The sequence below is a fragment of the Lithobates pipiens genome, unplaced genomic scaffold (genome assembly GCF_037356315.1).
Source record: "Lithobates pipiens isolate NorthernLeopardFrog02 unplaced genomic scaffold, aLitPip1_a1.2 Scaffold_30, whole genome shotgun sequence".
In the NCBI taxonomy this organism is placed as follows: Eukaryota; Metazoa; Chordata; class Amphibia; order Anura; family Ranidae; genus Lithobates; species Lithobates pipiens.
Window position 1 is genome coordinate 67,119,087 of NW_027507791.1, and position 12,001 is coordinate 67,131,087.

The 12,001-nt window shown below is 40.9% G+C and overlaps 1 protein-coding gene across 1 annotated transcript in view; it reads right to left on the minus strand.

The window, feature by feature from the left end:
- Window positions 1–12,001, minus strand: part of MNAT1 (MNAT1 component of CDK activating kinase) — a 254,207-nt gene that overhangs the window by 137,086 nt on the left and 105,120 nt on the right. The window contains exon 6 of the mRNA XM_077464379.1: window positions 8,913–9,032. Coding sequence (XP_077320505.1) covers window positions 8,913–9,032 — 120 coding nt within the window. The remainder of the gene's footprint in view (window positions 1–8,912; window positions 9,033–12,001) is intronic.

A 12,001-nucleotide genomic window follows, 5' to 3' on the forward strand; every position in this document is an offset into this window, starting at 1 on the left:
AGAGCTTTTCTTTGTGGTATTTAATCACCACTGGGATTTTTTTTTTTAGTTAAATGAAAAAAGCCTGAACATTTTGAAAAAAACATGCATTTTTCTTAGTTTTTATTATAAAATTTTGCAAATAAATAATTGTTTTTCATAAATTTAGGCCAAAATGTATTATGCTACATTTCTCTGGTGAAAATAACTCAAATCTGTGTATATTATTTGGTCTGTGGGAAAATGATAAAGCCCACAATCTATGGTATATATTTGAAAACTGATCAATCCTGATGTACTGACAGACTCATTTCATGAGGCCCTAAAATGCCAGGACAGCACAAATGACCCCTTTTTTGGAACGTAGACAGTCCAAGGTATTTAGTAAGAGGCATGGCGGGTTTTTTGAAGTTGTAATTTGTCATAATTTTTTAGAAAATACAGTATTTATTTTAAAAAATAAATTTAACTAGTGCAGTTCAGTGTCATCATATAACGGGTGTAGCGGTGATCAGGGAGACCTACTGTGACCAGAGCAATATAATGTTACCATACTAACATTGTACTACCCTGGGGAAGTGATCAAGATTTATTTTTATTTTGTTTTACACATTGTGATTGCTTATTGCAGTGCTTTACATTGCTTTAAGCAAGCATTTTACTGACTGAAACGGATTAAGTTTGTTTTCCTGTGATTAGCTGTAGTTGGTCAAAACTGATCACATGGTGCAGATGGGCTGTGATTGGCCCTGTCTGTAGCATGTGATCACATTGACCATTTACAGCTAGCAACACATGATAGCGATCTACAAATATTTCAATGGGGATCCCAGCATAGGAATTAAACTATTCAGTCACTACCAAACAGCATAGCCAGGTACATAAACTCACTTTTCACTACCTCAGGTCCACTGGCTGGACAATGAGCACTGATGAGGTCCCCCGTGTTCTTTACCCTTCTGCGAGAATGTTCACAGTGAAAAAATGACAACACTGTGCAACCTAATCAAGCCCTGATTGGTTCAGACTGCCTACCCTCCCCTCTATCACGTGTTCTGTATTGGAGTAAAGAATGTTAACCGACATGAGGATGTGCCAATTATCGCTATATTTAAAATACAGTCTATTTTTAAAAATATAGCTGGACTAAACTGAGGCTTTTGTTTCTACCTGGATTTCACCTTTCATCTTTTCAGCACCAAAGATTATTAGGCTTTCTAGTGCAAACATAATTAAATGTCCTTGTTTAAAAATTGTAATGGGCCTTTCTGGGGACAAGCAATCCATATTTTTGTCATTTTACATGTATGGCCAGCACTAAAGAGAAAGAGCAGACACAATAGCTGTCAGTTTGTGCTGTTGGAGTCCTAAAATGTGACTCCCATACACCGTAGGTATATTTGTATACTTGGTACCTACATTACTGTAGGACAGAACACAAGTATGTCTGTACTGCATCCCACATGGCAACAGGGGTGCCCCAGTGACACTTTTACCAATCTTATAGCCCCAGGAGAGTGTGTCAGAGATTGGAGACATTCTTCAAAAGATGGTGAGAGACAGCATACTTGCCTCAGGAGAATGCCATTATAGCACCTTACAAAACGACATCCAGTACTAGCTGATGAGGCCCAAGGGCAAAAGGCTGCATGTGGCCTTCAGACAACAGGCTTAACACCTGGAACCCCTAGACAATCAGTCTTTACTGTGCATTGTCACACCCCAGGTCTACATCTGTCTGTAGTTACCACTTCCCATTTAAAGTTGCCTATTCAACAAAAAAAAAACATCCTGGGCAAATAGCATGTGCCTCTAATGCAGCCATTCTCAACCAGGTTCCTTGAAACGTTCCTGTAGAGTTTGCTAGGGGTTCCTTGAGATGTAGCAGAATGACCTCCCATCTGAATGTCCCTGCATAGTTCCAGGGTCAACACAACATTGTAGAACCAGCAGCATGACACTAATGATCTTTAACAATGGCATTATGACCACCACTGTTAGGGGGAAATGTCCAAAGATTGTAAAATTGATAAAAAAATAATAAAAAAAATAATTTAAAAAAAAGATAGAAAATGGTTTTAGCAGGGGTTTCCTGAGAACTGAAAATTAGCTGAAGGGTTCCGCTGGGGTAAAAAGGTTGAGTAACCGTGCTCTAATGCGTATGCCCATGTTAAATTGACTGGAGTGTACCTTCAATTATACAGGCACATTAGTACATCGTGAGCAAAAGATGGAAGCAGCACAGCACGTTATCCTGGCTAAGCAAATTCTCACACTCAGAAATCAAATGTCTGTTCCAGTAAAAGCGTGTAGGGAGAGTTTTAAAATCCAATACATGAGGAATATAAATAAGCTGAATCCACACATCTTTAGCCCACCCGCATTACATTTCTCAACTTTTCCCTTGGCAGGAAATTACTGCACGCTAATAAAATATCAACAGTGATTTCACAAATCTGGAGCAGCTATAAATGGAACTTATTGCCAGTAATCAGCCAAGAAAAACCTACACATTGCAGATTACGTGACAGTCCCCAAAACAGGTCCGTCACACACAGAGGATTCTTATTTACTAACAAAATATCCATTCATGAACAGTGTCTGAAGTATGGCGTTCTCTGAGTTTTTATTTATTTTCTGCTCACTAGCCAAAGCACTAAGTTAAAGAACAGTTTTGCTGGAATAAATCAGTCCCAGATTACTGGCTGATGACAATGTAAAAATAAAGGAGCTGTTCTACATGGCTTGAACTTTCATAAAGTCTCTAGACAAAAATGGTTTTACATTGCTGAAGTATTCAGTTATGTTGATTTTAAATAAATCCAAACTGCTCTGTACTCAAGTAAAACTTTTAATGGGTGCATTCATGTGCATGATAGAATGTAATTTAATCTACTGTTTTTGTCTTGGAAAAGTAAAAATAAAAAATAAAAAAAAAGACGGGAACTAGGAGTGAATTTAAAGCAGAACTACAGGCATACAGCTAAATACACCACTTAATCACACATACAGTGAGGAAAATAATTATTTATTTGATTCCCTGCAGATCGTGTAAGTTTGCCCACTTAAAAAGAAATGAGGGGTCTATCATTTTTATCATAGGTGTATTTTAAATGATAGCGACAGAAGATTAACCAAAAATCCAGGGAAAAAAACACGATACAAATGTTATAAATTGAGTTGCAGTACAGTGAGTAAAATAAGTACTGTATTTATTGGCGTATAACATGTACTTTTTTCCCTTTAAAATCAGGGGAAAATTGTGGGTGCGTGTTATATGCCGATCCCCTGCCGTTGTGAGCCTCTGGGCGGCTTTCGGCCACCTTCGGTCGTTCTTGGCAGCTTTGGGCCACATTTGGCCGTTCTCGGCAGCTTTCGGCCGCCTACGGCCGAGAGTGCCCCGAAAGCTGCCGTGAATGGGCAAAAGCTCCCGAGAACGGCCAAAAGCTGCCGAGGATGGCCGAAAGTCGCCGAGAACTACCGAGCGCCGCCGAGATACACAGGACATTCGGCTCTGTATCTCGGGTGCCATTTTTAAAAGGCAAAGCTGCAAAAAAAAACGGACAAGGCTGCAAATGATGGATAAGGTTGCAAATGACACTGACAAGGGTGCAACGATGGACAAGGCTGCATGACAAAGCTGCATATGACACTGACAAGGCTGCAAATGGTGAACAAAGCTGCATGGCAAGGCTGCAAATGACACTGACAAGGGTGCAATGATGGACAAGGCTGCAGATGGACATTTAAATGTAAGTTTTTTTTACTTAAACTTCCCTCCTAAAAGTTTTTTTCCTTAAAATTCCCTCCTAAGCGTAGGGTGCGTGTTATACACCGATAAATATGGTATTTGATCCCCAAGAAAAACATGATTTTGTACTTGGGGGAGAAGCATGGCGAGTCGAGTTAATGCCAAAGAGCTTAATTTTGATCTCATCTGACCACAGCACTTTCTCTTAATGCTTATCTGAATCATTTCGATGTTCACTGGCAAACTTCAGACGGGCCTGCACATGTGCCTTCATGAGGAGAAGGACTTTGCAGGCACAGCAGGATTTCATCTGCCTCGAGATCATTCACAAGCTCCTCCCGTGTAGTTCTGGGCTGATCCCTCACTATTCTAATAATCATCCTTACCCTAATGAGGCGAAATCTTGCATGGAGCTCCAGACTGAGGGCAATTTATGGTTATTTTCTATGTCTTCCAATTGCGAATAAGCACTCCAACAGTTGTCTCCTCCTCACCAAGCTTCTTGCTGGTGGTCTTTTAGCCCATTCCAGCTTTGTGCAGATCTACAATTTGTCCCTGACATCGTTTGACAGCTCTTTGGTCTTGCCAATGACGGTGAAGTTTGAATGGGAAAAAGATTCTGTGGACAGATGTCTTTTATACACATCAACGAGTTATCGTTAGGAGCACCTTCTTAAATTAACAGGACTAATCTATGTACCACATGAGCACCTACTGTAGGCAGTCTATGGGAGCCAGAATTATTGTTGGGTGGTAGGGGATCAAATACTCTTTTTACTCACTGAACTGCAACTCACTTATAATATTTGTACTCTGAGTCTCTAGTAGACTGTTAGGAAAGGTATGAAGGGAAAACAGGAAGTGACCTGGTCAGTATGTCTAAAGGGGGCAAAAATAAAGACAGTAGGATGAGCTGGCAAAACAGATTTATTGAAAGTCAACGTATGTAGCATAAAAGCTAAATGCATGAATGCCTGTGACAACTCCACATGTGGAACCAGGATACATATGGAAAAGCATCCTGAATTCCACCTACCAAACTTCTTAACTACGTGAACAAAGACCCCTTGGCAAGAAGCAGCGGAAGCCTCCCCTACCCTGAAAAAATGTCCGGAATAAGCTTTGTGGTCCCATCTAGGTTTGGTAGTAGAGTCTGACAATGTTTCATGAACTGTGCCGTGGAGAAGGGAGTACTAGGGAATGGTAAAAATGGACTATACCTGGGTTTATCTGCAGTGATCACCGTGAGCTGATCTCAAACTGTGGCTGGGCGAAGGTATTGCTGGTTGCGAAAAATCTAACGCCAGTACCGACTCCTGACTGCTGCATCTTGCAAGCAACCAGATGCAACTGGAAATGCTCGGGGTACCTAACTGGCAGATCAAAAGTATGAACCTACAGTGTATGTGGAAAAGGAGCTGAAGGGACAGCCAAATCAGCCTATGTACAAAAGACATAATGAGTAAAAGACCTGGATCTACCTTCTTAAAAAAATTCTGAGGTAGCCCGATGGTCCGTGGAGAAAACAACAGTTTCATCTATCCAAAAGTGACCCCAAGCTTGTGCTGCTGACACTATGGGGTGAATTTCAAACTAAGTTGATATCTCTGCAAACCCTGGAATATCCAAGATCTCGCCTAAAATACACCAATGATAAAAATTATAGACCCTTTCATTCTTTGTAGGTGGGCAAAATCTGCAGGGGATCAAATAATTATTTCCCCCACTGCATGTAAACTATTTTATCTGTCCAGCCATACTTGCAATTTATACACCTCTGCCAGACACCACTTTCTCTGTTAGAGTTAAGCGAGGATCAACTTCCCACCCAGAGCCTGCTGATTGGACAATGAAAGAGCAGTAACACATTGAAAAGTCGTCAACTCTGCTTATTAAACCCATTTCCAATTAGTAAAATCCTTGTGAGTGCATTCACAAGCGACCTCCCTGAATCTGGGTGATGTTGTCAAAAGAAGCTATATCAAAACAGATTCAGACATTTAAAAGCCAATTATAATAAATAACCCCAAATGCTCTCCCACCTCCTGTGCGCAATCTATAAAAATGTAATAGGTGTTATTTTGACAATCAAGTGACATCCCAGGCTTCTTCCTCTTTTTCTCCATTGGCGATGGCAGGTGGACATCAATGCTGCACTAGTGTCCAGTATTGGGTCATGGGCCCAGTTCTCTGCAGTATTGCACTACAAGCCCAGGATAATGTGATGACACAAATCCAGGAGGCAGGTCCATAACCCCTGAGCTCCCAAGAAGTGCCAATTGTCATTTAACCTGGAGGATTGCCACTGGACCATGTAGCAATGATTCTGCAGGGGATGGTGCAGGTGAGAAGGTGTGTACTTAAGTATTGCAATGTAAAGCCGTAATTTTATTTTTTTCCTCCATGTGCAGGACTTAATATTTTTTTAAATATTAAATTAAAAAGAAAAAAAATAACACAACTGCATTAAAATAGTGTATTTTTATATATGTCAGCAAAAAAAAAACTTTTAAAAGTGGAAAACTATACATAGGACTCAAATCAAATTTCACCAACCTACTAATTCTGCACTAGCAACATGTAATACCGAACAAGCGGTGTTTCAGAAATAAAGAAGAAGGTAAAGTAAATTGTATTCATACTATACTGCTTGTTTTTTATTGCACTTATACTAATGCAGGATCATTAAGTTGGCAAAACGTTAAGGGCCGGTTCACACAGCGAGCCGCGGCGAGGCGTCTCCGACTTACCTCGCCGCGACTTGCGGGGAGCTCAGCGGCGACTTGCAGAGGACTTCTGCATAGAAGTCAATGCAAGTCGCCCCCGAAGTCGCCCCGAAGTAGTACAGGAACCTTTTTTCTGAGTCGGAGCGACTCGAGTCGCTCCTCTCAGAACGGTTCCATAGTACTGAATGGGGGCGACTTGTGGGAGCGAGGCGAGGCGAGCCGTGTCGCCTCGCCTCGCGTCGCAGTGTGAACCGGCCCTAACTGAAGCTCTGGAGCTGGGTTGCTAGAGGTTCCTTGATCAATTTTCGCCTCTCAGATAAGTTCCCACTGACACCATTGACCTTTTTAGCTTTAATGGGGTAATTCTTCCCAATGATCACAAGTGTGAGGAGCATTCTTCCCACTGACCATCACATTAATGTATCATGAGTTGTAGAAACAGTAATTTTTAGCAGGGATTCCCCCTAGAACGGAAAGTTATTTCAAGGGTTCCTCTGTGTTGAAAAGCTTTAGAAAGGCTGCTCTGGAAAATTCAGATTCTGTTGCTGTGGACACGGATATATTCTTGGACTTTTGAAATAGATTTCATTAGAAAGCCGTAATGATTGCTGGACCAGGAAGAGTTGCTTACAGCATTTTCATAAAATACCGGTATAAGTTTAGCGCAATTAAATTGGGCACAAGGGGGAACACAGATTTCATTTTTTTTTTTTTTAATACATGCACAAGATAATCCCCCATTATATCAAATTCTGAGGAAGTTTGCGACATGCCCATTCCTCCTTTTGCAAAAAAAACAAAACTATACTTAATTTATGGCATGAGCTATGGCAATAGGCAAACTGCCCCATATGGCAGAACACAGTTAGTATGGTCCGCACTTCATTATATTGTATCTGTGAAGAGAAAGGATCCTTTCAATTGAGACAGCAGGAAAATGCAAACTCATGGTAAGATGATCCAAATGTAACTTAAGCTCCAACTTCTTAATAAGCTCCTCATTCAAAGCATCCTTATTTAACAAAGCCGTGTGAGTGTGAGACAGTGGCAGACAAGGCAGGAGGACCACCTTTGTCTGAATAAGGCCTTTTTATCTACAGGACAGGAAACTGATACTGTTCTCCTACAAAGCTTTGTATTCGAGAAGACACACAGCCTGAAGGAGAAAGAACAGTCACAATGCTTAATAGTTCTTTTCCAGTAGGAAGGCCAGTAAATTGTTTTAAGATGACACAGGTGTGCGGTTGGACTATGATTTTCATGAGAGGCCATTGCTTTAAGGAAGAATTTAAAGTATGGATATTTTATACATAGTTACATTGGTTCAGCTTGAACACAGGAGGTTGACAGGTTTGCTGTTCGGCCATTCAGCGGAGATGTTATCATCTCAGCTCTCCATTTCTTCCAATCAAAGAATGTTTCGTGCAGCCAACCTCCTGTGTTCAGAATGCAGCAGGCCAAGCGCTTGGCATGGGACCCAGAAGCTAGAGGAGATCACTGGAGTAGAGGTGCCTACTTCAGTGATTCCAGCTTCTAGGGGCATCAGCAAGGTATGGTCCACTGTAAACATGCATTATATATCCATACCTGGAATGCCTCATTAAAGAATAAGTTCACCTTTCATAACATGTTCATCCATTCTCAAGGAGTAACATGTAATTTGTTATGAATGCATCAGCCCCCCTTCCCCGCTGTGACAGTAGACCAGGGATCTTTACCTCGTGTCTGATGCCACAATTCAAATAAAAACGCAGCTGTCGGGGGCCCCACCCACATCACTCATTCACAGTCCTCTGTGAATGGAAAACTACAAGGTCCAGCAGCCTTTGTAGCTGTCGGCTTATAGTTTTCAATTAACTACTACAGCACTACGAGCACTGTTCAGTGAGTCTTCCTGTCAGAATGCATCAGCTTCCTCGTACGAAAACAGCACCTGAAAAGTGTCTCTAAAGCCACCCTAGTGTGAAAGCCTGAGTGTGCTTTCACACTGGGGCGAGGCGCTTGCAAAACAGGGAAAAAAGGTCCTGCAAGAAGCATCTTTGAGGCAGTGCAGAAGCGGTGTATAAACTGCTCCCACAATGCCCTGCTCATTGAAATGAATGGGCAGCACCTGCCAAGCACTTTGGCAGTGCACAAACACAGGCCCTTTTAACCCTTTCTTCGACTTTCTAGTCGCCAAAAGGCAACACTAAAATTATGGAAAAGTGCTGCTTAAATTAGCGGTGCTTTACCGCTAACGCACCCGCCCCAGTTTCAAAGGGATCTTAAAGGTAGGAGATATCTCTAGTTAGAATAAAAATATTGTGTCAGAAATAAGTGCTACTCTGTAGCTATTTGACAGATGTGTATTGTTTAGACCTTTCAAAAGTTGTGAAAAACCCTTTAAGGCAAAAAGAAAGCCAAAATTACTGCTTCAACCTTATAGGTATATTGAATTAAAATTATTTATTACTTACCATTTTAATACCGGTTGAAAATGTTACCGATGGTTTAGCCCTTTCCAACTGCATCTCAATCTGAGTGGTTTTCCCTTTGTGCTGGGCCAACAGAATTGATGCAGGAAGCCGAGATGTCTCCTGTATTTGTTTGAAAAGGTAAAAGAAACAAGTGATCAGAGCAATATTAAAATATATTATATATATATATATATATATATATATATATATATATATATATATATATATATATATATATATATAATCGATCTACAATGATAAAAAAAAACAATGTTGTATAAATATATCTACAGTATATATACATATATATATACATACATACATACACATACACACACATATATGCACAGTATCACATTTTTGTATACATTTTATTATATCTTTTTGTGTGACAACACTGAAGAAATGACACTTTGCTACAATGTAAAGTAGTGAGTGTACAGCTTGTATATCAATGTAAATTTGCTGTCCCCTATAAATAACTCAACACACAGCCATTATGTCTAAACCGCTGGCAACAAAAGTGAGTATGCCCCTAAGTGAAAATGTCCAAATTGGACCCAATTAGCCATTTTCCCTCCCCAGTGTCATGTGACTTTTTAGTGTTACAAGGTCTCAGGTGTGACTGGGGAGCGAGTGTGTTAAATTTGGTGTTATCGCTCTCAATTTTTCATACTGGTCACTGGAATTTCAACATGGCACCTCATGGAACTCTAAGGATCTGCAAAAAAAAAAAAGAATTGTTGCTCTACATAAAGATGGCTATAAGAATATAATAATATAAGAATAAGAATATTGCCAAGACCCTGAAACTGAGCTGCAGCACGGTGGCCAAAACCATATAGCGGTTTAACAGGACAGGTTCCACTCAGAACAGGCCTCGCCATGGTCAACCAAAGAAGTTGAGTGCATGTGCTCAACATCACATCAGGTCTTCGGGAAGTAGACCTACGAGTGCTGCCAGCATTGCTGCAGAGATTGAAGGGGTGGGGGGTGAGCCTGTCAGCGCTCAGACCATACACTGCACACTGCATCAAACTGGTCTGCATGGCTGTCATGCCAGAATGAAGCCTCTTCTAAAGATGATGCACAAGAAAGCCCACAAACCGTTTGCTGAAGACAAGCAGACTAAGGGCATGGATTACTGGAACCATGTCCTGTGGTCTGATGAGACCAAGATAAACTTATTTGATTCAGATGGTGTCAAGTGTGTGTGGTGGCAACCAGGTGAGGAGTACAAAGACAAGTGTGTCTTGCCTACAGTCAAGCATGGTGGTGGGAGCGTCATGGTCCAGGGCTGCAAGAGTGCTGTCGGCACTGGGTAGCTACAGTTCATTGAGGGAACCATGAATGCCAACATGTACTGTGACATACTGAAGCAGAGCATGGTCCCTTCCCTTCAGAGACTGGGCTGCAGGGCAGTGTTCCAACAACCCCAAACACACCTCCAAGACAACCACTGCCTTGCTAAAAAAGCTGAGGGTAAAGGAGATGGACTGGTCAAGCATGTCTCCATTTTAAACAATATTGAGCATCTGTGGGGCATTTTCAAACGGAAGGTAGAAGAGTGCAAGGTCTCTAAAATCCACCAGCTCTGTGATGTCATCATGGAGGAGTGGAAGAGGACTCCAGTGGCAACCTGTGAAGCTCTGGTGAACTCCATGCCCAAGAGGGTTAAGGCAGTGCTGGAAAATAATGGTGACCACACAAAATATTGACACTTTGGGCTCAATTTGGACATTTTAACTTAGGGGTATACTCACTTTTAAACATTAATGATTGTGTGTTGAGTTATTTTGAGGGGACAGCAAATTTACAGTTATACAAGCTGTACATGCACTACTTTACATCGTAGCAAAGCGTAATTTCTTTAGTGTTGTCACATGAAAAGAATTAATCAAATATTTACAAGGAAGTGGAGGGGTGTACTCACTTTTGTGAGATTTATATATATATATACACACACACACATATATATATATTATATTGACAGTACAAGCAGGAGTATGTTTGTTCTCTGCACACACCTGGTTAATCCACAGAGATCACCAAGAATAAAAAAAAAAAAGACGGAAGTTGCAGCTTTTGAACATAAGCATTACATTTTGGGTGTGGGGGTGTGTGTGTGTGTGTGTGTGTGTGTGTGTGTGTGTGTGTGTGTGTGTGTGTGTGTGTGTGTGTGTGTGGCCATATACACACAGCCTTCTATAGATTAATTTCATTTAATTTATTTTTATTTTTTTGCTTAAAAGCAGGCTCCAATTGCAGCAATTCAGCTTGCGATTCGAAATAGTGGCAAATCGCGGGACTCTCCCCGGTTTCAATAGCACCCGAGACGAGCGTGATTTTCCCGCAATTCATCGGGTGACAATCATGGTAAAAACGCGCGAACAGAATCGCGGAACATCTGTTGCCCAAAAGAAGTAAATCAGCTTATTTTGGGTGACGTGCGTCCCGCGATTCTATTTGTGTGATTTTACTGCGATTTTCACCCCCATACGCCTAGATGTGAACGGAGCCTAAAGTGGCATTAAAGCTTTGTTTATTTGTTTGTTTAACCACTTCAATACAGGGCACTTATACCTGCCTAGGCCAATTTTCAGCGTTCAGTGCTCTTGCACTTTGAATGGCAATTAATCATGCAACACTGTACCCAAACAACATTCTTATCATTTTTTCACACAAATAGAGCTTTCTATTGGTGGTATTTAATCACCGCTGGTTTTTTTGGGGGGGGGGGGGGGTTTTGTGACATAAGTGAAAAAAAAACAGCGAAAATTGTGAAAAAACACTTTTGTTTAGTGTCTATGAATTTTTTTTGCAAATAAGTAATTTTTGTTCATAAATTTGGGCCAAAATTTACACTGCTACACATCTTTGGTAAAAATAAGTGTATATTATTTGGTCTGTGTGAAAGTTAGAGTCTACAAGCTGTGGTGCAAGTCATTGAAAATTGATCACAACTGGTGTACTGATGGCCTATACCATTTCTTGAGGCCCTGAAATGTCAGGAAAGTACAAATACCCCCCAAATAACCCCTTTTTGAAATGTAGACAGTCCAAGGTATTTAGTAAGAGGCATGGTGAGT